Source organism: Pan troglodytes, chromosome 2 (assembly GCF_028858775.2).
Source record: "Pan troglodytes isolate AG18354 chromosome 2, NHGRI_mPanTro3-v2.0_pri, whole genome shotgun sequence".
Lineage (NCBI taxonomy): Eukaryota > Metazoa > Chordata > Mammalia > Primates > Hominidae > Pan > Pan troglodytes.
Window position 1 is genome coordinate 71,347,246 of NC_086015.1, and position 25,517 is coordinate 71,372,762.

At 39.2% G+C, this 25,517-nt stretch overlaps 1 protein-coding gene across 14 annotated transcripts in view; it reads right to left on the minus strand.

Annotated features, from left to right (window-relative positions):
* Positions 1-25,517, minus strand: part of SUCLG2 (succinate-CoA ligase GDP-forming subunit beta) — a 426,327-nt gene that overhangs the window by 157,105 nt on the left and 243,705 nt on the right. For 11 of the 14 annotated variants that reach the window (XR_010155638.1, XM_063806902.1, XM_063806901.1 and 8 more), the window contains exon 10: positions 9,311-9,431. Coding sequence is in view for 10 of the 14 variants with exons in the window: in XM_063806902.1 (XP_063662972.1) it covers positions 9,311-9,431 (121 nt within the window). In the remaining 4 variants the exon portion in view is untranslated. Of the gene's footprint in view, positions 1-9,310; positions 9,432-17,466; positions 17,637-25,517 lie in introns of all 14 variants that reach the window. The other 3 variants (XR_010155641.1, XR_010155640.1, XR_010155639.1) reach the window with 1 other exon arrangement.

Here is a 25,517-nt window from a genome sequence, read left to right on the forward strand (position 1 = left end):
TCCTATTCGCTACATGATGGTAGGTGATCCTTTGGTCTGCTGGAGGAGAGAAAGAAACCTATGGGTATTAAAGAGTTTAGAGGCAGCCATAGAGTTTTCAGCTGTGTCCCATATGCTTCGTGGCTATTCATTCTTCACGTCTTCAGTTATGCTAGGTTCTAAGACCAAGAGATGAGAGCAGTAATAATGCCTTTACCTCCTGTCAAAAAGGCAGCCTCGGTAGATTGACTGTGGGCCGAGTAGCTTTGAAAACATTTTCATTCAGAATATTAGAGCCCAAGATTTGCTGCTAACACCCAGAATACATTGAGAACAGGGGCCCTTAGCTGAGTGGTGGAATTGTTCTGGGCAGAGTGAATGCAGATCCCCAGCAGAGCCAAGGTCCAGTTCTGTGTCTGATGATGTCCCCTGGCCTCTTTGCACTTTTCTGGATTTAGGCATTCTCTCCACTGCTCGTTTCCAACGTGTGTTCTGTACGGAGTTAATTTTCCATCTTCTATTCTTTACTCAAGCCCTGTCCCCTTGCAAGGTAAGATGGACCTGTTTCCCACCTCCACCCACAGCCTGTCCGAGGTCGTTCTGTTGCTGCTGTCATTGGAGACGTGGCTCTTGGAGGAGGGTCTGATGTTTTTGTCAGTGCATGCCCCCGTCCTTCTGTATGTTTGAGTCTCATTGTCCTTTCTCTTCTTACTCTCCAGGTCTCCATTTTCTACATGTCCTGTTCATCACTTTGCTCTCTGCCTCACCAGTGGCCACTCACCTCTTCATCTCCTTCCTCCTTCACTGTCCCCTGTGGACATGTCCTTACTAGGACCAGTTTCACTTCACAGTGACATCTTTCACCTCTCCTGCCTTATCACTCGCATCCTCTCCCCCTTTTCCCTGCAGAACCCCCTTGCTCCTTCCTCCTGGTGTTCAATTCTTCATCATCAGCTTAAACCAAGTAAGACATTGAGGGAATCCCATGCTGCCGTCAAGCCTCAAATCTGCTCCATTGTCTAAAAAACACTTCTTAATGCTTAAACTTTACCACACGTAAACATTAGACAAAGGCTCACAGGACCTGATCAAAGTATTAGTTAGGCTAGCTTTCTTAGATCGAATATATCAATTTCCAGGTAAATAATCTACTATATTTGGCCCTTTGGGTTTTCATTTTACCCCTAGGATAATGTGAGTAATTGAAATTTATCCCATGTTAGACATCCACTGCCTTACCTTACAGAAAACGTCCTAATACACTTTAGGCAGGGGCAGAGGGGTGCTCCTTAAGGTAAAAACCACTTTCATAGTTAATAGTGGCAGTAATAATAACAATAAGAGAAGACTATGTTGGCATTTGTACTCATAGGTTGAAAGTAATGGTAGGCAAAACTGCTGGCATGTTATCATGGAATCAAGGCAGTGGCACCATACTGTGCTAGTAGTCATTGTACTTTTTTTTTTGAGATGGGGTCTTGCTAAGTTGCCCAGACTGGAGTATATTGGCATGATCATAGCTTGCTGCAGCCTTGAACTCCTGGGCTCAAACAATCCTCCTGCCTCAGTCTCCTGCTCAGCTGGGACTAGAGGCATGCATCACTACACCTGAGAGATCATTGTACTTTTTACTACCACATACTCACAGTAAGAAAAAAAAAATTGGGGAGGGCAGCCAAGATGGCCGAATAGGAACAGCTCCGGTCTACAGCTCCCAGCGTGAGTGACACAGAAGATGGGTGATTTCTGCATTTCCATCTGAGGTACCGGGTTCATCTCACTAGGGAGTACCAGACAGTGGGCGCAGGACAGTGCGTGCAGCGCACCATGCACGAGCCAAAGCAGGGAGAGGCATTGCTTCACTCGGGAAGTGCAAGGGGTCAGGGAGTTCCCTTTCCTAGTCAAAGAAAGGGGTGACAGATGGCACCTGGAAAATCGGGTCACTCCCACCCTAATACTGCGCTTTTCTGACGGGCTTAAAAAACGGCGCACCAGGAGATTATATCCCGCACATGGCTCAGAGGGTACTACGCCCACGGAGTCTCACTGATTGCTAGCACAGCAGTCTGAGATCAAACTGCAAGGCTGCAGCGAGGCTGGGGGAGGGGCGCCTGCCATGACCCAGGCTTGCTTAGGTAAACAAAGCAGCCAGGAAGCTCGAACTGGGTGGAACCCACCACAGCTCAAGGAGGCCTGCCTGCCTCTGTAGGCTCCACCTTTGGGGGCAGGGCACAGACAAACAAAAAGACAGCAGTAACCTCTGCAGACTTTAATGTCCCTGTCTGACAGCTTTGAAGACAGCACTGGTTCTCCTGGCACGCAGCTGGAGATCTGAGAACGGGCAGACTGCCTCCTCAAGTGGGTCCCTGACCCCTGACCCCTGAGCAGCCTAACTGCGAGGCACCCCAGTAGGGGCAGACTGACACCTCACACGGCCGGGTACTCCTCTGAGACAAAACTTCCAGAGGAACGATCAGACAGCAGCATTCGCAGTTCATGAAAATCCACTGTTCTGCAGCCACCGCCGCTGATACCCAGGCAAACAGGGTCTGGAGTGGACCTCTAGCAAACTCCAACAGACCTGCAGCTGAGGGTCCTGTCTGTTAGAAGGAAAACTAACAAACAGAAAGGACATCGACACCAAAAACCCATCTGTACATCACCATCATCAAAGACAAAAAGTAGATAAAACCACAAAGATGAGGAAAAAACAGAGCAGAAAAACTGGAAACTCTAAAAAGCAGAGCACCTCTCCTCCTCCAAAGGAATGCAGTTCCTCACCAGCAACGGAACAAAGCTGGACGGAGAATGACTTTGACGAGTTGAGAGAAGAAGGATTCAGATGATCAAACTACTCCGAGCTACAGGAGGAAATTCAAACCAAAGGCAAAGAAGTTAAAAACTTTGAAAAAAATTTAGATGAATGTATAACTAGAATAACCAATACAGAGAAGTGCTTAAAGGAGCTGATGGAGCTGAAAGCCAAGGCTCGAGAACTACGTGAAGAATGCAGAAGCCTCAGGAGCCGATGCGATCAACTGGAAGAAAGGGTATCAGTGATGGAAGATGAAATGAATGAAATGAAGCGAGAAGGGAAGTTTAGAGAAAAAAGAATAAAAAGAAACGAACAAAGCCTCCAAGAAATATGGGACTATGTGAAAAGACCAAATCTACATCTGATTGGTGTACCTGAAAGTGACAGGGAGAATGGAACCAAGTTGGAAAACACTCTGCAGGATATTATCCAAGAGAACTTCCCCAATCTAGCGAGGCAGGACAACATTCAGATTCAGGAAATACAGAGAATGCCACAAAGATACTCCTCAAGAAGAGCAACTCCAAGACACATAATTGTCAGATTCACCAAAGTTGAAATGAAGGAAAAAATGTTAAGGGCAGCCAGAGAGAAAGGTCGGGTTACCCACAAAGGGAAGCCCATCAGACTAATAGCGGATCTCTCGGCAGAAACTCTACAAGCCAGAAGAGAGTGGGGGCCAATATTCAACATTCTTAAAGAAAAGAATTTTCAACCCAGAATTTCATATCCACCCAAACTAAGCTTCATAAGTGAAGGAGAAATGAAATCCTTTACAGACAAGCAAATGCTGAGAGATTTTGTCACCACCAGGCCTGCCCTAAAAGATCTCCTGAAGGAAGCACTAAACATGGAAAGGAACAACTGGTACCAGCCATGGCAAAATCATGCCAAAATGTAAAGACCATCGAGACTAGGAAGAAACTGCATGAACTAACGAGCAAAATAACCAGCTAACATCATAATGACAGGATCAAATTCACACATAACAATATTAACTTTAAATGTAAATGGACTAAATGCTCTAATTAAAAGACACAGACTGGCAAATTGGATAAAGAGTCAAGACCCATCAGTGTGCTGTATTCAGGAAACACATCTCATGTGCAGAGACACACAGAGGCTCAAAATAAAAGGATGGAGGAAGATCTACCAAGCAAATGGAAAACAGAAAAAGGCAGGGGTTGCAATCCTAGTCTCTGATAAAACAGACTTTAAACCAACAAAGACCAAAACAGACAAAGAAGGCCATTACATAATGGTAAAGGGATCAATTCAACAAGAAGAACTAACTATTCTAAATATATATGCACCCAATACAGGAGCACCCGGATTCATAAAGCAAGTCCTGAGTGACGTACAAAGAGACTTACTCCCACACAATAATAATGGGAGACTTTGACACCTCACTGTCAACATTAGACAGATCAATGAGACAGAAAGTTAACAACGATACCCAGGAATTGAACTCAGCTCTGCACCAAGTGGACCTAATAGACATCTACAGAACTCTCCACCCCAAATCAACAGAATATACATTTTTTTCAGCACCACACCACACCTATTCCAAAATTGAACATATAGTTGGAAGTAAAGTTCTCCTCAGCAAAAGTAAAAGAACAGAAATTATAACAAACTGTCTCTCAGACCACAGTGCAATCAAACTAGAACTCAGGATTAAGAAACTCACTCAAAACCGCTCAACTACATGGAAACTGAACAACCTGCCCCTGAATGACTACTGGGTACATAACTAAATGAAGGCAGAAATAAAGATGTTTTTTGAAACCAACGAGAACAAAGACACAACATACCAGAATCTCTGGGACACATTCAAAGCAGTGTGTAGAGGGAAATTTATAGCACTAAATGCCCACAAGAGAAAGTAGGAAAGATCCAAAATTGACACCCTAACATCACAATTAAAAGAACTAGAAAAACAAGAGCAAACACATTCAAAAGCTAGCAGAAGGCAGGAAATAACTAAAATCAGAGCAGAACTGAAGGAAATAGAGACACAAAAAACCCTTCAAAAAGTGAATGAAACCAGGAGCTGGTTTTTTGAAAGGATCAACAAAATTGATAGACCACTAGCAAGACTAATAAAGAAGAAAAGAGAGAAGAATCAAATAGACGCAATAAAAAATGATAAGGGGGATATCACCACCGACCCCACAGAAATACAAACTACCATCAGAGAATACTACAAACACCTCTATGCAAATAAACTAGAAAATCTAGAAGAAATGGATAAATTCCTCAACACATACACCCTCCCAAGACTAAACCAGGAAGAAGTTGAATCTCTGAATAGACCAATAACAGGCTCTGAAATTGTGGCAATAATCAATAGCTTACCAACCATAAAGAGTCCAGGACCAGATGGATTCACAGCCGAATTCTACCAGAGGTACAAGGAGGAACTGGTACCATTCCTTCTGAAACTATTCCAATCAACTGAAAAAGAGGGAATCCTCCCTAACTCATTTTATGAGGCCAGCATCATCCTGATACCAAAGCCTGGCAGAGACACAACCAAAAAAGAGAATTTTAGACCAATATTCTTGATGAACATCGATGCAAAAATCCTCAATAAAATACTGGCAAACCGAATCTAGCAGCACATCAAAAAGCTTATCCACCATGATCAAGTGGTCTTCATCACTGGGATGCAAGGCTGGTTCAATATACGAAAACAAATAAATGTAATCCAGCATATAAACAGAACCAAAGACAAAAACCACGATTATCTCAATAGATGCAGAAAAGGCCTTTGACAAAATTCAACAACCCTTCATGCTAAAAACTCTCAATAAATTAGGTATTGAGAGCTATCTATGACAAACCCACAGCCAATATCATACTGAATGGGCAAAAACTGGAAGCATTCCCTTTGAAAACTGGCACAAGACAGGGATGCCCTCTCTCACCACTCCTATTCAACATAGTGTTGGAAGTTCTGGCCAGGGCAATCAGGCAGGAGAAGGAAATAAAGGGTATTCAATTAGGAAAAGAGGAAGTCCAACTGTCCTTGTTTGCAGATGACATGATTGTATATCTAGAAAACCCCATCGTCTCAGCCCAAAATCTCCTTAAGCTGATAAGCAACTTCAGCAAAGTCTCAGGATACCAAATCAATGCACAAAAATCACAAGCATTCTTATACACCAACAACAGACAAACAGCGAGCCAAATCATGTGTGAACTCCCATTCACAATTGCTTCAAAGAGAATAAAATACCTAGGAATCCAACTTACAAGGGATGTGACGGACCTCTTCAAGGAGAACTACAAACCACTGCTCAATGAAATAAAAGATGATATAAACAAATGGAAGAACATTCCATGCTCATGGATAGGAAGAATCAATATCGTGAAAATGGCCATACTGCCCAAGGTAATTTATAGATTCAATGCCATCCCCATCAAGCTACCAATGACTTTCTTCACAGAATTGGAAAAAACTACTTTAAAGTTCATATGGAACCAAAAAAGAGCCAGCATTGCCAAGTTAACCCTAAGTAAAAAGAACAAAGCTGGAGGCATCACGCTACCTGACTTCAAACTATACTACAAGGCTACAGTAACCAAAACAGCATGATACTGGTACCAAAACAGAGATATAGATCAATGCAACAGAACAGAGTCCTCAGAAATAACACCGCATATCTACAACTATCTGATCTTTGACAAACCTGACAAAAACAAGCAATGGGGAAAGGATTCCCTATTTAATAAATGGTGCTGGGAAAACTGGCTAGCCATATGTAGAAAGCTAAAACTGGATCCCTTCCTTACACGTTATACAAAAATTAATTCAAGATGGATTAAAGACTTAAATGTTAGATCTAAAACCATAAAAACCCTAGAAGAAAACCTCAGCATTACCATTCAGGACATAGGCATGGGCAAGGACTTCATGTGTAAAACACCAAAAGTAATGGCAACAAAAGCCAAAATTGACAAATGGGATCTAATTAAACTAAAGAGATTCTGCACAGCAAAAGAAATTACCATCAGAGTGAACAGGCAACCTACAAAATGGGAGAAAATTTTTGCAACCAACTCATCTGACAAAGGGCTAATATCCAGAATCTACAATGAACTCAAACAAATTTACAAGAAATAAACAAACAACCCCATCAAAAAGTGGGCAAAGGACATGAACAGACACTTCTCAAAAGAAGACATTTATGAAGCCAAAAGACACATGAAAAAATGCTCACCATCACTGGCCATCAGAGAAATGCAAATCAAAACCACAATGAGATACCATCTCACACCAGTGAGAATGGCAATCATTAAAAAGTCAGGAAACAACAGGTGCTGGAGAGGATGTGGAGAAATAGGAACACTTTGACACTGTTGGTGGGACTGTAAACTAGTTCAACCATTGTGGAAGTCAGTATGGCGATTCCTCAGGGATCTAGAACTAGAAATACCATTTGACCCAGCCATCCCATTACTGGGTATATACCCAAAGGACTATAAATCATGCGGCTATAAAGACACATGCACACGTATGTTTATTGCAGCACTATTCATGATAGCAAAGCCTTGGAACCAACCCAAATGTCCAACAATGATAGACTGGATTAAGAAAATGTGGCTCATATACACCATGGAATACCATGCAGTCATAAAAAATGATGAGTTCATGTCCTTTGTAGGGACATGGATGAAACTGGAAATCATCATTCTCAGTAAACTATAGCAAGGACAAAAAACCAAACACCGCATATTCTCACTCATAGGTGGGAATTGAACAATGAGAACACATGGACACAGGAAGGGGAACATCACACTCTGGGGACTGTTGTGGGGTGGGGGGAGGGGGGAAGGATAGCATTAGGAGATATACCTAATGCTAAATGACGAGTTAATGGGTGCAGCACACCAGCATGGCACATGTATACATATGTAACAAACCTGCACATTGTGCACATGTACCCTACAACTTAAAGTATAATAATAATAAAATAAAAAAAAAGAAAAAAATTATTTCATTAAACCTCAACCCTTGATTACACATCTGTTTGATACTCTTTGTGAGCAAATTATAAACACACATAAAGCACTTCTGCAGCATCTTGAACTGTTCTGAGGAAAAGTGTTTGTCCAACTGTCTGGGTATCAAGCTAAACTGCTCACTTTTCCATGAAATGCTGTTTCTTTCTTGGAATAAAGACTGACACACTATAGTTGCTCAGACTTGGTTAGCTGGCAGACATTTTCTTAAATATGAGTGAAGTGAGTCTGTCCCATCAAGGAAAACAACTTAACCATTTTGTGGCTGATAAAATTTGCACTATAAAGTCAAATTCAAATTCTAGACAATGTGCACCTGCCCTGTGAACTTGACAGCTTCCTACTAAAAAGCTTTTCTAATATGATGGTGGTAATATTAACAAATGTGATTTTTTTTTATGTTGTACATTGAAATGAGACAACCTTTGGAAGATCTGCATAATCACAAATTTTCTGGATCATCAGTGAATGATTTTGAACCATGCATGGATAAAACTCACTTAATGTGTAAGACAGACCAATGGGTTTTAATGGAATATGAAAAGTTCATCGAGATAGTTCCAGATTCCACATGGACACTAATTTTCAATAAACTATTACCAATAGACTTTTAGTGTAGTACCAAAGAATATTCAGAACTATATGAAAAGAGCATTAAAAACTCCCCCTGGCTAGGTGTGGTAGCTTAAGCCTATAATCCCAACATTTTGGGAGGCTGAGGCAGGAGGATCACTTGAAGCCAGGAGTTCAAGACCAGCCTGGGCAACAAACAAACCCTGTCTCAAAACAAACAAACAAACGGACAAAACTACTCCCATTTTGAAAAATACATATGTCTGTGAGGCCAGATTTTCTTCATATACTTCAACTAAAACATGTTATAACATTTTATGCAGAAACAGACACGCTAAATGTGAAAAGTATTTACAAACCTGTAAAACAATGTCATTATTCTTACTAAAATTTTTTTAAAATATTTATTTCTATAAAATATGTAATACATATGATGTATAAAATATACCATAAAATATACAAATTATTTTTTAAGAATTATTTTTTAAATTCCAAGTAATTTCAGTTATCAAATTAATTTATCAATTAAATCAATTAATAAACATTGACAAATATAAGCCAAAAAACCAAAGCTTTTTGGGATCCTCAGTTATGATGCATGATTCTCAGAGAAACATTTCTCAGAGTGTTTTTCCCCAAACACTAATCTCATAAAATGATTCATAAATAAAAGGGCTTTTGCTCTGGGGTAATTTTTCAAAATGTGGAGAATCATAACACCTGCCATACTTGGAGAGCTAAAAGCCACATTAGTTTGCTAGAGGCCCAGGGAAGTCCTGCCGTACTGTGTTTGTTTCATCTTATACAATCTAGTGTTTCGTTCTGTTATCTCAGGAAGTTTGTGAATCCAGAACATGCTGGTCACCTGACCTTGGAGAAGGGGTGCTGGCACAGCGGAAATCTACCATGACTCACCTTCAAGCCGGACCACCAGGGGCACCTTGAGTTCTAGCTCCCGGCAGGCTTTGGTGATCCCATTGGCAATGATGGCACAGTTGACGATACCACCAAATATATTGACAAGGATGGCTTCAACCTGAAATCAAAAATAAAAAGTTACCAATCAAAATGCTGATCGCCAACAGTCTCAAAAATAACTGGTTAAATAATAGAGACAATTAAAATAAGACTCCTCGTTTTTTTGTTTTTGTTTTACACAGAGCATAAAATACAAAAATGGCCCAGAACATGTTAAGAAAGCTCATATTAGTAATAAATTAATAAATATCACAATATAACATTACCAAATTTTCCCATCAGTCACTCTTTTCAACTCGAAATGAATTTAATCATCATTCATTCGCCTATTATATAATGTCTTCTTTTTCTGAAAATATTATTGTCTATTCTTTTTATGAGTATTATCATTTAAAATTTCTTGCATTTAGGTTTTTTTCCTCCATGATTTACAATTACCTTTTTATATGTCATGGTGCCTCACACAATATTTCAAAATCAGAAACCATTTATTGTTTTGTATTAAAAGGTAAAAAAGATTCAAATGTTTGCATGCTTCCTTAATACCTCTTTGATATGCTAGAGGTATGTTCTCAAAAATCAGAGATAGTTTAATTATCTTAGACAGCAACCTTTTGATTAAAAAAAGACTCTCGAAATAAAGAGATCCAAGCTTATAGCATAAGTAACAATGTAAGGAAAGTCAAGCTACTGACTGGAGCTTCTCAGAAATGTAAATTTAAACCCATCACCCATCATGTTAACTTGTTTGTACATATTCCATATTCAAAGGCATGTGGGCCAAAAAAAAAAAAAACAAACTCTACTTGTCCTGACTTGATAAATAGGCATAAGAAAATCCTGTATAATTAACATGAAGAATGAGATAATGAAGAGAATTCATTACCTAGATTAATTGATAACACCCACAGAAAAATGGCTGTTCATGAAGCTGGAGGCATCAAAATTCCAACAGTAGAGTCACAATTAAATTATGCCACACTAATTGTAAGGCATATATATATGTGCTGCATAGAATCCTATTATTTCTATGTGTTAAATTACCTACACCAAACATATGAGAAGAGAATATCTTACATTTGTATAGCATTTAAATGTTTAGAAAGTGCCATCACACAAATCCTTATTTTTTATTGTGAGCCTTCCCAGAACCCTATTTATTAGGTAGGGTGAAGGTTGGCTCTCTAGCTGAGAAAGCCATAGGGCGCATTGGGGCATGTTGTCCCAAGGTCACACAGCTGTCATGTGGCTGTGGCCAGGCCCAAAGCCAGCTCCCTAGATTGTCTACTGATTTGTTCATCGATGTTGTTGCTAGGGCTGGGACCTTGGGCGAGTTACAGAATCTCTCTTGAACATTTCCTCATCTGTATTGTGGGAATAAAAAGAGGACCTAGCCCACAGGATGTTGAAAGGCCTAAATGAGGTAATACATGTGAAATGTTTACCACATGGCTTTAAATGTACTTAATGGATATTTACACTTGCATTTATTCAGCAAGCATTGATGAAAGTGGGCAGGTTACCTAGAGAGCAAGTAAGAAAACCTTTTTCAGTAGACTGCAGCTCATGTTGAATTCAAATATAATGGAAATACAAACTTATTGAAATTCAACAAAAAGGTAATGCCTTATGAATCAAAGAAATGAACAATATTTTTCAAACCAATTAGAGATTGGGGCTACTCCCAAAAAAGAAATCTCCCATTACTATTCACAGTAGGACAACTGGTAAGCAGAAGCTTGCTTTCTAATGACAGCTATTAAATGCTGTTAGCATTGAGGCTTGGTACAGCAGTAGTTTCCAAATAACTGTAGGATGGAGAGGAACTTGCCAGAACAATAGAAGAAAAACATTCAAGAGCAAGAATGACTCCATGGGGTCCATGATAGAAACTCAGGACCTGCTGAGGCTCAGTAAGGTTTGTGCAGAGGAACTTGGCATTCTAGTAAAACACACATTGGCACCTGCATGCCTCTGCCATGTTCCAGCCTGCACATTCCTTAAGGACAAGTTCGGATGTCAACTTCTCAGGGAATTGTCATTAAATTAGAATCACTGACTCTGTTTAACCCATTTAAAGCTTTACGATCATTTTACAGAGTATAGTTTACATCATAATCTTATGTGAATTCACCTAAACAGGCAGGAGTGAGGGATAGGAGCAAAAAGGAGACAAGGGGCTTGAGACCCTGTGATTCAATTCTACTTAGTGGGTGAGTGCCTGGAGTAAGTGTCAAACAGGAATCAGTGTTGCCTCAGTTGGCATCAGTTCCCATAAGTCTCTCATGTGTTAGTATCTCGTGTTTAATTAGAGTCCGATGTTAAAAATAGATACTCTTCATATAAACACTTGCGGTTAAAATTCAACTACTTTAGTTGGTGCTGAACCCCAGGAAAAGCCTTCTTTCCTAACTGCAGAGGGATAACTGGTTTGTTAGACTTACTGAGAAATGAACAGCTGTTGTTCTCCAATGTACTTTATTCTCCTCTTACCTTCCTCTCCCCATCCCCAAGATGCAACTCCCGTGTTTGGATCATCTTTGTGCTTCTCTAAAACAAAGATTATGTATTTTCCCATTTTTTTAATAATCAGTAGCCAGCACAATCCATGATATGGCATAATCATGTAAAAATAATGGTTTAACAATGAATGAATTAATTTCAACTGACACTTGATCAACATCTCCCTTGTACCAGGTACAAAATTAAGTTTTGGGATATGGAGAAGGATAAAATATCATCACTGTCCTCAGGGAAGAATTCAAAGACTAGTTTGAGAGCCAGACCAATAAACTGACAATTACAAATACAGGGTCTACAGATGTCTCACACAGCCAAGACCAGGGGAGAGGCAGTGATGCAGGCTGCTGACATGACAGAGGATTTTTGGAATAGGTGAGGTTCTAGTAGACAGGAAGAAAAAAAGAGCAGGATCTGAGATAAAGGGAGCAGCCAGGATAAAGGCAGACATGTCACCCAACTTAGTTCGCTGAGGAACTAATGGTTGAATGGTGAAGTAACTTAAGATGATACAGGTGAGGCCAAGATTGTCAGGTGCCAGATGCCAGGGACGGGAACTTGGATCCTCTTATTTCTTCCTTTTTAGTTTATTTATTTATTTTTTGAGACACGTTTTGACTGTTTCACCCAGGCTGTAGTGCAGTGGCACAATCTTGACTCACTGCAACCTCCGCCTCCCGGGTTCAAGTGGTTCTCATACCTCAGCCTCCTGAGTTGCTGGGACTACAGGCAGCTGCCACCACACCTGACTAGTTTTTGTAGTATTAGTAGAGAGGCGGTTTTGCCATGTTGGCCAGCTGTCTCGAACTCCTGACCTCTACTGATCCTCCTGCCTTGGCCTCCCAAAGTGTTGGGATTACAGGTGTGAGCCATCGTGCCTGGCCTCTTCCTTCTTCAGAACTGGGTGGATGCAAGTCTTGAAAGCAGGCTCCCTGAAACGCCGAAGAGAAGTTATAGGAGGGGAACAGAAGGACAGAGAGGAGAGTGAGTGCATGAGAGACAATGAGAAATACAGAACAACCATGAGAGAGCATGGGAGGGAGAGAGAGAGAGAGAGAGAGAGAATGAGTGAACAAGAAGCAGTAAAGAGAAGGCATGAGAGAACGCAAAAGAATAAGAGAGAGAGAGAAAGTGCAAAAAGGAGAGTGAGAAGTCATGAGGAAGACAGAGGAACAGAAAGAGTATGACCAATACTAACAAAGAAATTGAGATTTCTACAAGAAGAGCAACAAGACATAGAAGTACGCAGGCTGCTTAGCTCAAGGAAATGGGATTGCTTAGGACACACGATATACCACAGCACCCTAAGAGGAAAGTCACCACCCTGGGTGGTGAGAAGATCCCACTCAACCAGAGATTATGCCATTCTTGCCTTCTCTCCCACTGTAAAGTAATTTGCTGCAGTCATGCACTTTAATGGAAATCTGATTTAAGGTTTAACTCTGGGCCAACTTCTATAATTAACTACTGTAATCTGCAATCTCAAACTGGGAATGCAATTAAGATAGTTTAAAAATGAAAGCCTCGTGACATCATTATTATTATTTAGCATTTATAAAGCATGTCAAATTTTCAGTATGTGCCTCACATGTTCATTCATTTTACAACCACTAACTGCTGTTCCATGATGATACCAACAGCAACTTTTAATTATCTTCCCCCAGCCCCCTGGCAAAGAGAATTTTTTTTTTTTTTTTTAAGAATTCAGTGTTAGGTCTATTTAAGTAACCAGAGACTCTCCCGGAAGATCCCAAGTGCTTTTGGGAACAGAGGCTTTTTCTAATTCTCGGGTGAGAATTATGAGGGTTGCTATTTACTGTTTTACAAAAGTAAAGATCATCTAATGAGGCTGTTGAAGTGCCAGATACAGGGCCCGGGTCCCCAGACCCCAGACAGCTGATCCCAAGGCAAGTTTGCTCTGGCAGCTGTGCAGGTGGTCAGGCAGTCCATACACAAGTTTTTCAAATGTCTGGGTGTTTTGCTTTGCAAAACACACTCTAGCTGCAGATTTTAGTGCACAATTAAAAGTAAAAACTAAACTTTGAAAAAAGAACAGCTACAGCCCTTGCTATTTATCAAGCTTCTTTCAACATCATCCCCACTGCCCAAATAAACAAACCAACAAAAATCAATACTAAACCTCTTCTTTGGAACATGGATCCTTTTGAATATCTGATGAATATTAGGTATTCCTCAGTCAGGTGAATTCACAAACACAACATTTTTGGGGGATAATAGTAGTTAAGTCCCATGGCTACCCTGCTCCTACAGGATATGGCCTCCAAGACCTCCAATGGCAAGTGGTAACCTACAGCATAGGCATTCAGGATAGGGCTATGAGTTTCAGATAATGGCAAGTGTTAGTGCACACCATATGTATTCAGGAGAGGGCTATGAGTTTCAGAGGAATAGTGAATTCTTCGCAGCTGTCCACAGAATTTTTGTCTGAATGTGTATTTTTCTGGGCAAAGTGTACATAATCCTCTAGAGTTGATATATGAATAGCAATCACAAATACAACCATAATTAACGTTACTAAAGCATTTAGCGGGTTGTACTCAGTATTCTAATTATTGTATATGTACTAACGCATTTAACACATGAGTATCACAGGAGGTGGGTATAATCATCCCCAAATTGAGGTGAAGATCTGGGAGAATCAGGGGTTACAGCTTTATCTACTGTCAAATATCCTTCCAAGCCAGCAAACCTAGAGAAGCCCTACAATGAGCGATGGCTTAGTCTCTTTGTGTTCATTACCACGACCAACTCTGCCATATACTTGTGAGACAGATATTACCTAACCCCCTTTCGCAGATGAGAAAATCAAGACTCAGAGGTAAAAACAAATTGTGCCAAATTAGGCAGCCTGTTTGCTGTCAGTCTAAAACATTCAGCTCTTTTTATTCAACATGATCCTGACTCCCCTTAATGAAATAAAAATATTGCAAGACTGCTCAATAAAAAGTTATTAATTTAATATATATTCTTCACGGCCTACTATGTGCCCTGTGCTTGTAGGCAGTAGCTAAGCCAGCAAGAAAGATTTTAAAATTAGACAAAAAGGTTCTATATATCTAAAACTGCAAACCACGATAATAGTTACGAAGGGGAGGAAAATGCTAGGTCCTATGTGAGTAGCAGGACAGGACCTATATTACACTAGGTGGTGAGGGAGGGCCTCTCATAGGCAGAGACATTTAAGCTAGAGTCTGAAGGGCAGTTGGGAAGAGGGCAGGTAGATCAAGATTAAGAGAGGGAGAAAAGTATCTTAAGACAACAGAATACCATGTATACAGGTGGAGGAACAGAAAAGAGTGTGGTGCATTTGAGAAACTGAACAGAATCTGGAGTATCAGGTCCCTGGGGCCTGAGAAATAGAGTGATGGAAACAAGATGGGCCCCCTCGCAAATCATGCAGAGTCTCACAGAGCAAACGCCATGACAAAGAGTTTGAGAAGCCTTTGGTTTTGAGACACCTACACAGACTATAGTAAGGTCAGGAAGGAAATTAACATTTATTGAGCATCTACAATGAATTTACAATAAGCTTATAAATGTATTTTTAACCTTCATTTTATAGATAAACTGAGTCTCAGAAAATTTAGGGTTTCCTAGCTATTAAGCAGTTATAGTTCAAACCAACACTGTTTCACCACAGCACATGCAGGGCAGTTAGGAATAGCTGGATAATGATAAAGGAGCCACTGACATTCACCAGGGGTCGACAACATCTTGCTTTTAAGAGCTCTATCAGTATATATTTTAGGTTTTTTGAGCCAGTCTCTGTCACAACTACTTACCCTTGTTGCAGCATGAAAGCAATCATAGACAAACAATATATAAGTAAATAAGCATGGTGTATTCCAATAAAACTTTATTTACAACAACAAGCGGTGAGCCAGATTTGGCCCACAGGTCATAGTTTGCTAACCTGACACAGATGTGATTTGGTTCATTTCCCCTCAAATTCATGGCAAGTATACCATCACCCCTCCTTCTTCATGTCACTTGATATATCTTTGATAACACTTTTCAGACATTACGTTGTCTTTCTTTGTTGCGTTATTTTCTTGCCATCACTGATAACACTAAGGTACCCAGGCAGTAGTGGTGGCCAATTACATAAAGGAGTCCAACTTTAATAACATTCCTTTAAAACAAAACCTGTTACCTTTAACAAGTTCATAGAAGGAAAGTCTCTGTTTTGTTCTTTTTTCCTCCCTGACATTGGTTGGAAGTGAAAAAATAGAAAACTTTCACAGTAAGCCAGCTACTTTGCAATGGTTATTGCAAATAGTTAAGTACTGCATTGTATTTAAAAACACTGTAGCATATACTTGAAGCACAGTAAGTGCAACTATTAGGTTTTGTCTGTGCCTATTCCAATCAGGAATGCTAATTTAGTCCCACTGCAGCAGGCACGAGGTTGATAAAAATCAAGCAAGCATGTTTATATTAGCCAAGATAAGGACTTTTTAAAAAAAATCACAGGTTATTTTAATTCTGAATGTTGTTGCTCTTGTTTAAGCATCTGTTTTTGTGAAACTGTTTTTCTTTTTTGTTGTTTTTATTTTCCTGATGAATTCTAATCATGTCTTCTAATCCATTGGCAGCCAACGAAGGAAAATAAATGGTGAAGGAAATGAGATGCAGCTTGGATAATTGATGTTTGTATGCCTGGCTTTAATAAAAAATACTCTGCTAAATTAGAGGGGAGTCTAAATGGATTCAGTCAATAAGGAAGTGATTCAGGTGAGGAATTCAATCTTGGGCTTTGTTGTAATAATACAAATAAACCAACAGATTGGTTCGATTGGGACCAGATTTGCCTTCTGCTGAAATTCTGGCAAGCTGCTCAGGCTCACTTTTCTACCTTTGGTATATTCTTGGAGTTTGAAATTATTTTCTTTTGTGTGACTTCAAATGCCAGGATCCTTGGAATAAAGCAACTCATGTACCTCCAAAATAGCTAAAACTGACATGTGAAAAACAGCATTCCTCGAAAGATACCCTCCCACTCTGCCCTTTTAATTTCTTCCAAGGAAAAAAGAAATAATTTTAGTGAGTCCACGATCCTGCCTGAAAATCTCAGAATCAAAAGGAAATGTCTTATACAACACCCTTAATACAAAACAAGATTTGGGCATTTTAAATTCATCAATTGAGATGAACCAACCATTTTATTCCAACTTCTCTGAACTGATAGCATGGAAATGACATCTTATGGAGAGATCCTCTGGGGACAGTAACTTGATAGAGAGTCAAGTTTTCATTCAGGTTGACCTCTGAAAGCAGTCAGGCGAACCTAGGGAAATGGGTCTAATTAGACTCTAATCTGTCCTTATTCTGTCTATTCTCTTCTTCCTAAATTCTTCACTTTACTTATATTCTATAATTTACTCCTTGGTAGAATAAGCAAAACTGTATGGAGGATTAAGGTTTATTGAGTGTTAATTTTCCTAGGTGCTAAAATTATGTATTATAACTTTCCCTGGTAAATAAACTCAATGAGCTTAAACATCACACAGCAGTAGGCAATGTTGTCAAGATTTAAATTAAGTCGGTCTTACTGTAAAGTCCATGTTCGTTCCACTCCCTCTGGCAGTCTCTCTATAATCAGAGACTCCCAAGATGAGTCAGGAGTTCCAGCTCCATATTGGTCCTATTTCCAAGCTTCAAGAACGTGCTTCTGAGTCCTGTATTCTGGTGCCCAAGTATTTCTTGCTTTCAAATTTTGCTGCTGAATTAAAATCAATCAGAGGTAAGATATCTTTTATAGGTTTGTGGACCAATGGGTTTTAGTTCTTTACAATACAGATATTTCCTGTTTACTGATAAAAGAGTTGTCCAGAGCTCATGGGTTTTGCATTTCCTAGTTAGATGGGGCTGGGGAGGGGTCATGAAGGTACAAGAGTGGGGCCTGGCCTTCAAACACTAAACTCTGTCCTGAGCTGAAACAGATGTTCCTAACAAGAACTCTCTCTGCAGACTGATAGCTCCTCCTCTCCATGTCTGAAACACTGAAATTTATACCATTGTCACTATTATTCTTTGAAATTATGGCCATAAAAATTCTAATGGTGAGACATCATCATCAATACAGATTTTAGATATCAGGCAGTGGAATGGCCACTGGTAGGCATGGTAACTCTGTAAGTGGCTGCTTGAAGAATGATGATGGGGGCACATTCTAGTTAGTTCCATGGCAGAGATCTTTGAACTGTTAACAATGTCTGCCATGGAAGTGGAGGAAAGAGTCAATGCAAGTGTATAATACATTTGTTTCCCTAACTTTGGAGTTACATGACACATATTTACACATAATTACACATAATTACAACTAAAGGTTTAGTCTGTCAACATTGCCCCTCCTTTAATAACTTTCACAAAGAAAATATCAGGCAGTAAAGAAATCCAATTCACATCCTGCATAACCACCAAGAATATATTAATTATGTATGATTAGGTATATGTAAAGCAAAAAATTTAAATATAGACTTCCAGCTCTAAATAGAATGAAGACATCTTCCATTAGGAATACTGGTATAGCTTAACAGGTTAAAAACTAATGTGAATACTGCACCATATAAATTATAAAGCCATACTTCCTCCCAAAACAAGGATCTGTTTCCTTAAATCAAAGTTCTCCAAAGTATATTGTACGAAGTATTAGACCTAAGTAATGCTCCTTGAAAAAATCTTCTGGTCAAATAATTTGGATTCTACCTTCATGTGAACTTTAGCAGACCATCTGTGTTCTAAATTATAACACCTTAATTTAGTTATTTTCTGCAAAAGAGTCAATGGGTTGGAAATTTGATCTGCAGAGAGCTGTCAGAAAAGGTGTTCAGGAGCTGGTATGTTTGTGGTTAGGTGGCACAGAGATCTATGGTCCTTCTTTACAAAGATGCTAATCATTTCATTATTTAGGTCAAAGTTATAGTATCTACAAAAGTAGAAGGCTTTCACAAGCAAGAACAGCAACTACAAAGGCCCTGGCCAGGCCAAGGGTGGCATATAAATGCTTCTGTAGTTGTCAGCAGACAGGGTAGTAGTGGTTAAGTCAGGTATTAACAGGATTTTCAGGAGAAGAAAAATCTGAAGATGGAAATATTGAATGGCATTATAAATAGGAAAAGGAGACAAGGAGTTAAAAGGACTGAAGGGCACAGAGATTTGGGGGAATAGCACAAGCACAGTTTCTATTTTTTTACAGCCATAGTTCCCATATCCTTTTGAACTGAGAATCAGAACCATTGCCATGATTACAAAAACCACTTGGACATTTAGAATGGCAAATGCAACGTTCTTTTTTGAGTGCTGTGTGTTTAAAATAAATCATGCAAAAACTACCATAATGTATAATTTGGCCACAGAGATATTCAAAGCTAAAAAAAAATAGAGCAAAGAGATTTTGGTCATACTATTTCATAAAGGGGCATCAAAAGGCTTAAAAAAAGAGTCATATAATTCTCTCTTAACAAATCAGCTATTAGAATTGACTCTTCAGAAATATTTGGTTACAAAACTGTCTTTCCAGCTTAACAGATAATTGCTTTCAAAGCAGGATACTCATTGCTTATAATGCAATACCTATATTTTATTTGTAATGGGAGCTACATTGGTGCAGATTAAGAATATTTATTGGCACATTCTTTCTGAGCCATATTTTGTTCAATCATCTCAGACTTATGTCATCTTGATGCATGTAAATACGTATACTCCATCATCATTTGTTGGAGAGTTAATATAGAGAACACCCATAAAATTGGCAACTTGGTGAAGGATCCATTTATTAATCTATAAACAGGATGTCTACCCATCTATTGTTGCAACATATCAGTCTCCACAGGGTTACTGTCCCTACAAGCAAGAGGAAAAAATATATTTCTATGAGTGGTTTCTTCTCCTTTATTTGTGATTAACATCAATTAGAAAAAAAAAATAGCTAAGCAGAGAGAGCCAAAACTTAAGACCACACAGATTCACACTTCACACCACAGAGAAATGAAGACAAATTTAGTTAATGGCAAAACCCACTGTTTCTGTAAATAACAAATCTAATGTAAAACGATGGTGGAATATAATGATTCTGTGAGGTTTTAGGCATCTGTTCAAATAAACCTATTTGATCATTTAGTTTTCTGGAAAAATAAGGGGTTGACAAAGATTCATATCAAAACCCTAGTGGATAAATATCTGGCTGGAAAGAGTAAAAACATAAGATTCCAGCTATGATTTCAGTGATCTATAAGCTATTTCTTACAGACTAAAATTTATATTAAAATTATTTTAAGTAAAAGCATTTTTAAAACACATACATGTTTTATTCATTACAAATCTCACTAGTATATTTGTGAAAGGCAATTTACTGCCAAATTTCTTTACAAAAACAAGTTTCCATTTCATTTCCCCAAATCCCCACCTTTTGTTCATTCCAGTAAAATGACTCTAATGCCAAACCTGACACTCAGAATCTTAAATTCTGAAATTTCAGAATTTTCAGTCACTGCTGAAAAAATTCATTAGCATCTCAAACTTAAATTCAGGTAAATTAAGAGGAAAACCAAATAAACAATAATGCAAGAAAGTTACACATTCAAACATGTGTTATAAAAATCAACACCCCATTTGAATTAGGGCTCCTCCGAAATCCCTGGGCAGGGCTGGTGCCTGGTAATATTTAATATCAGGAGGAATGGAATCTTGTAGAATTCATTCTACACTGACCAGCAGTATTAAGTGTCACTGTCACCAAAAAAACATTCTCAGCTGTAGACAATATTCTAAAATTACTAATATCACTGTCTGACCTTGCTGTTATCTGTTGTGTGGAACAGAGATCTATTTATTTAGCTGTTCAGCAAATGTCAGTATACCATGTCTGGAGCAAATTAGAAACTACATTGGCAGAGCACTCCCTACAGCCTGCTAAGTAAGGAATTGAACAAAATGCTTTCTACCTCAAAGTGCCTAAATCATTGATTGGCCACACCTTCTCTCATCCATGGTTAACCTTTCATGGACCTAGTAGAGTTCTCCAGCTATTAGACTCCTTTTGCAAAAGGATTCCAGAATATCATATTCTCTGAGGCACATGTTAAACAGACTATGAAAACATCGTGATTTGGGACCTAGCTGTGCTGCAGAATTGTCAGGGGCCTCTCCAGATCCTCTCCACTCTTTTGCAACCTCCTCTTGGCCCTGGGAGGCTGACTAGAGAGAATGGATTAATGGGTTCCTTTTGGATCTGATGTCTGGGGAGCCCTGGCAGGAGGAGAGGGAACTGGGGGCATTTATTCCCCCGTCCCTCCCAGCATGATTGTCTTGGGTGGCTGTTTCCTCCACAGAAGGTATCAGAGCATCTCAAAAAAGTCTTCATTACAGGATATTCTCTTCTGGTCAAGTAGTCACCTCCTTCTCTCTCTTTCAGCATTGGGACAGAAGCGATCCCAGGCTGCCAGCCCCAGGTTCCTTTAACCCCACATATACTGTCATTATCAATAATTTTAAAAATAAACTTTCCTCCATATACTGTGAGATGAGTGTGCCATTGTTTCCTTTTAAGACTAACTGATAATGTGCCATTTTGACCAACCCAGCTTGCTCTTGGGAAAATCCATTCAATCTTCTAGAACTGGAAGGTTAACATTTTGTTCAGTTACCCCCTCTCCACAAGATAACCATGGTCATGGGTTATACAATAAAATAAAAGTCAAATAAAGCTGCACATTCTCAGCACAAGCCATTAAATGAGTATTATCACAAACATTTCTTTCCTTGGCTCTTTTTGGGACATGGCTAATACCTAAGAATCTGAAATTGTTGCTCATTAGCTGTCTGGATCTACACCCCAGTTAAAGGCAGAAAAAGGAAAACAAGCTAAAGGCTTTATTATCTTGGGTCCTGTCCATTACAAATGACAGATGATGGCTTGTCAGGTGAAAACGAGCTTCTCAGCACTAAAACGGCTTCATTCAGTTTATTAGCCACAAACAAAACTAAGGAAGGCCCACTAAGAAGGTGACTTGAAATCCTTATTTTCAGCATGATGAAAGATGGGCTCAATAAGACTGAATCCCCATGTGGTCTTCCAGTCTGTCTAAAGAAGGAACATGGGTAACATGGAGACAAACTCGAGAAGATGGTTAGTATTTAAAAATGTAGGTCTGCAACCTTGAACAAAAAGTGTTGTTTAACTTCCATAAAATGCCAATGACCCAGCTGCAAGTAGTCACCAAACATTTATCTCAAAAGCCACATTATTCTGTTCTACTAAGCAAATAAACTGTGTCATTGAGCTGTTAACAGTCAACCAAAAAATATACCCAAAGGGAATACGTATAGGATGGCTTAACAACCAAGAAAAACCATGCGGAAGGAAACTAAAGCTCTCAAATTCCACATGGCTTTTCTAGGAATTGAGCAGCATCCAGTAAAGACAGATACGCACACAGTACCTAAGTCCACAACGTAGACAAGCATTTGCTTTCCAGATATGCTAGAGCTTCCTTTTGTCTTCCCTGCTCTGTAACTCTCCTTTATTCTCTGAAATGTCTGGACAAATGTCCCTGTTTGCAGATGCCTACCTCATCCATCTTATCACACGTTTCTCAGTGTGGGTTTATCTCATGAACATGTATTTTCCAATATGTTAAATCCAAAAAATAGTTTTTAACCTATTTAATGTCTATTTTGTGTCCTATCAAAGTAAAAGCTTCTTGGGTTGAAAAAAATATTTTTGTAAATGTCTTGACCTGCCACCTTTTTATTTTCATGATTGCTTTGAATATCATGTCAAAGTTCTTACTCCGGAAACCTGGATGGTCTTCTGTGTTGCTCAAGGCTAGCTGAGGGCATCTCCCATTTTTTTGTTTGTCTTGAGTAGGTGATGCTTCCTGTAATGCCCATTTCTGCTACACGAGTTCCCTTTCATACTATGCCATCTAACTAGACTCCGAAGTTCTTGCCACCTAGTTGAGAAGACTGTAATCTCTGCCTTGGCAGATTTGAGAACAGGAATTCCATCCCAGTTTCATGTTACAGTTCCAAATGACTGTTTTTATAGATGTATCGAGTACATTGATGTTGGGGGTACTTCTTATGGGAGATTATATTGACTAACTGACTTGCAGAGTGTTAATTTTAATTGGAAGGGGTGGTTTCAAACTCAGTGCCAGACAGGTAAGTAAATGAGTAGAGAGGTATTAGATTAAGACAACAGAAAATACTCTGACATACCAGCAAGGACATGCCTTTTCAAATGGGGCAGTTGCTACACTATCTATCCAATTGTTGCCATGGGAATGTAGGCCTTTTATGCCCAGATCTCTCCTATTTTCAAAAGCCAAAATTCTGGATTTTTAAAAACACTAGGCTTACTAGACAAAATGTATCTGAGAGCAGCATCTGTCCTTACTGCTTAATCTGTGTATCTCCCACAACTAGATAGATGTATCAACATCCCGGAAGATGCTTTCCAAACCAGTGCATCTTTCCTGATACTATCACTACCCTCTCTAACTTTTGGATTTTCCCACTCCCTCAAATAATCTGAAAATTTCTATTTCTGTTTTCTTTATGAGATGCAATCTTGGCTCTGTTGCCCAGGCTGGAGTGCAATGTCGCAGTCACAGCTCATTGCAGACTTGACCTCTCAGGCTCAAGTGATCCCACCTCAGCCGCCTGAGAAGCTGTGACTACAGGCATCTGCCACATGCCCAGCTAATTTTTAAAAAAGTTTTTGGTAGAGATGGAGCCTCGCTATGTTGCCTAGGCTGGTCCCAAAATCCTGGGCTCAAGTGATCCTCCTGCTTAGGTCTCCCAAAGTACTGGGATTACAAGTGTGAGCCACCATGCTTGGCCAGAATTTGAAAATATTTCTGCATATAATGAAATATTCGAGTGGAAAACTGTTACATGTGTGAATGTTGGAATGCAGAATAAAGCTACACAGAGAGAGAAAAGAAACCAAGCAAGTTTGGAGAAGGACACAAGGATTTCTCAGGCTACAAAACGAGGATTGAAGAGTTATACAACATGAATTTACACATGACAGCAATCATGCTAAGGCTGAAGTAGCTAACACTTCTTAATCACTTACTAGATGCTAGGCACTTCCTAAGTATTTTATCTATCTTAACTTACTGATATCTCACCACGACCCTATAAGGAAGGTAACTGCTTTCCATATTTTACAGATGGCATACAGTATAGAGGCATTAGGTAACTCCTCTAAGCCACACATTTGATAATCCTAAACCCTCATGTGACTCCAGATCTACTGTGTCATACGGTTTGCCTTATACTCTTCCACTCTAACACCTTCAGTCACCTTACTGGCCAACTTGGCTCAAATCCTTGGCAAAGCCTAAAATGTCCTTTATATACACCAGATGCAACACATTCCTTAAACATGAGACAAATCCTCCCTTGAAGATCTCCTTCCATGGTAGTTTTAAAATATGCCCACAAATCCCTTAATGTTCCTCTCTTCAAGATGTAGAGCTTAATCTTCCTCCTCTGGAGCATGGGCTGTACTTAGTGATTCATTCTAATGAGCAGAATATGGTGCACATGACAGTGTGCGACTTTTGAGACCAGGTTATGAAGGGTATTGGGGCTCCTTCCCATTTGTTCTCTCTCTTGGATCACTCACTCTGGGCAAGCCAACTGCCAAGCCATAAGGACGGACACTCAAGAGACTTCTATCCAGCAAGGAACCAAGGCCTCAGGCTTCCTACCAACTGCCATGTGAGTCATTTTGGAAGCAGATTGATCCTCTAGCCCCAATCAATCAAGTCTTGAGATGACAGTGAACCTGGCATACTTCTTGACTGCAGCCTCATGAGAGACCCTGAGGCAGAACCAACCTACAACCAAAACCAGATGTCACTTATCAATAAACTCAAGGTTGAATTGTTGGCTCACTGATAGGCAGAGTTTTGAATAAGAATTTAGGTAGCTCTTTCAATAAAATATTTTTCACATTTAAATTAATGGCAGATTGCTGAATAAAATGTATATGCTTTTACCATTTAATGACCACATATGAAAATTGAAACTAATCCTTTGCCATACTGAAATATACTAAACTGCAAGTTCTAAGAAGTGACATAGATTTATACTTTTTAACAGATGATTTTCCTAAATTTTATACTTAAAAAATCCCACTATAATAATACTGCTTTGGAAAATGCTAGCTTTTTTTTTTTCTTAATCAGGACTATGTACAGGGAATATGAGACAATTTGGTATCCTATTAGAATCTTATTTCTCTGACATGAGTAAGTTGGGCTGATTTCTATAATGATCTGTTACATATGCCTTAAGTCTTCAAGTGCAATGTGAGTTAAATGAAAAGTACTGTGGAATTAACATCACAATTACATCTTAACAAATTGCAGGCGATAATCTAAATTTGTTAAATATATTGCTAAGTATATGACTATCCACATAAAGCTTAATCAATTTCATAATAAAATCTACTTCAAACCCTCCAAAGTTCTGATTGTGTTCCTTAATATAGACTATTGAAAATTATTAAAATATCTGGTTTAGTGCTACAATAAGTGAATTAAGGCAAGATCAGTATGAACTACAACTGAGACAGGTATCCACT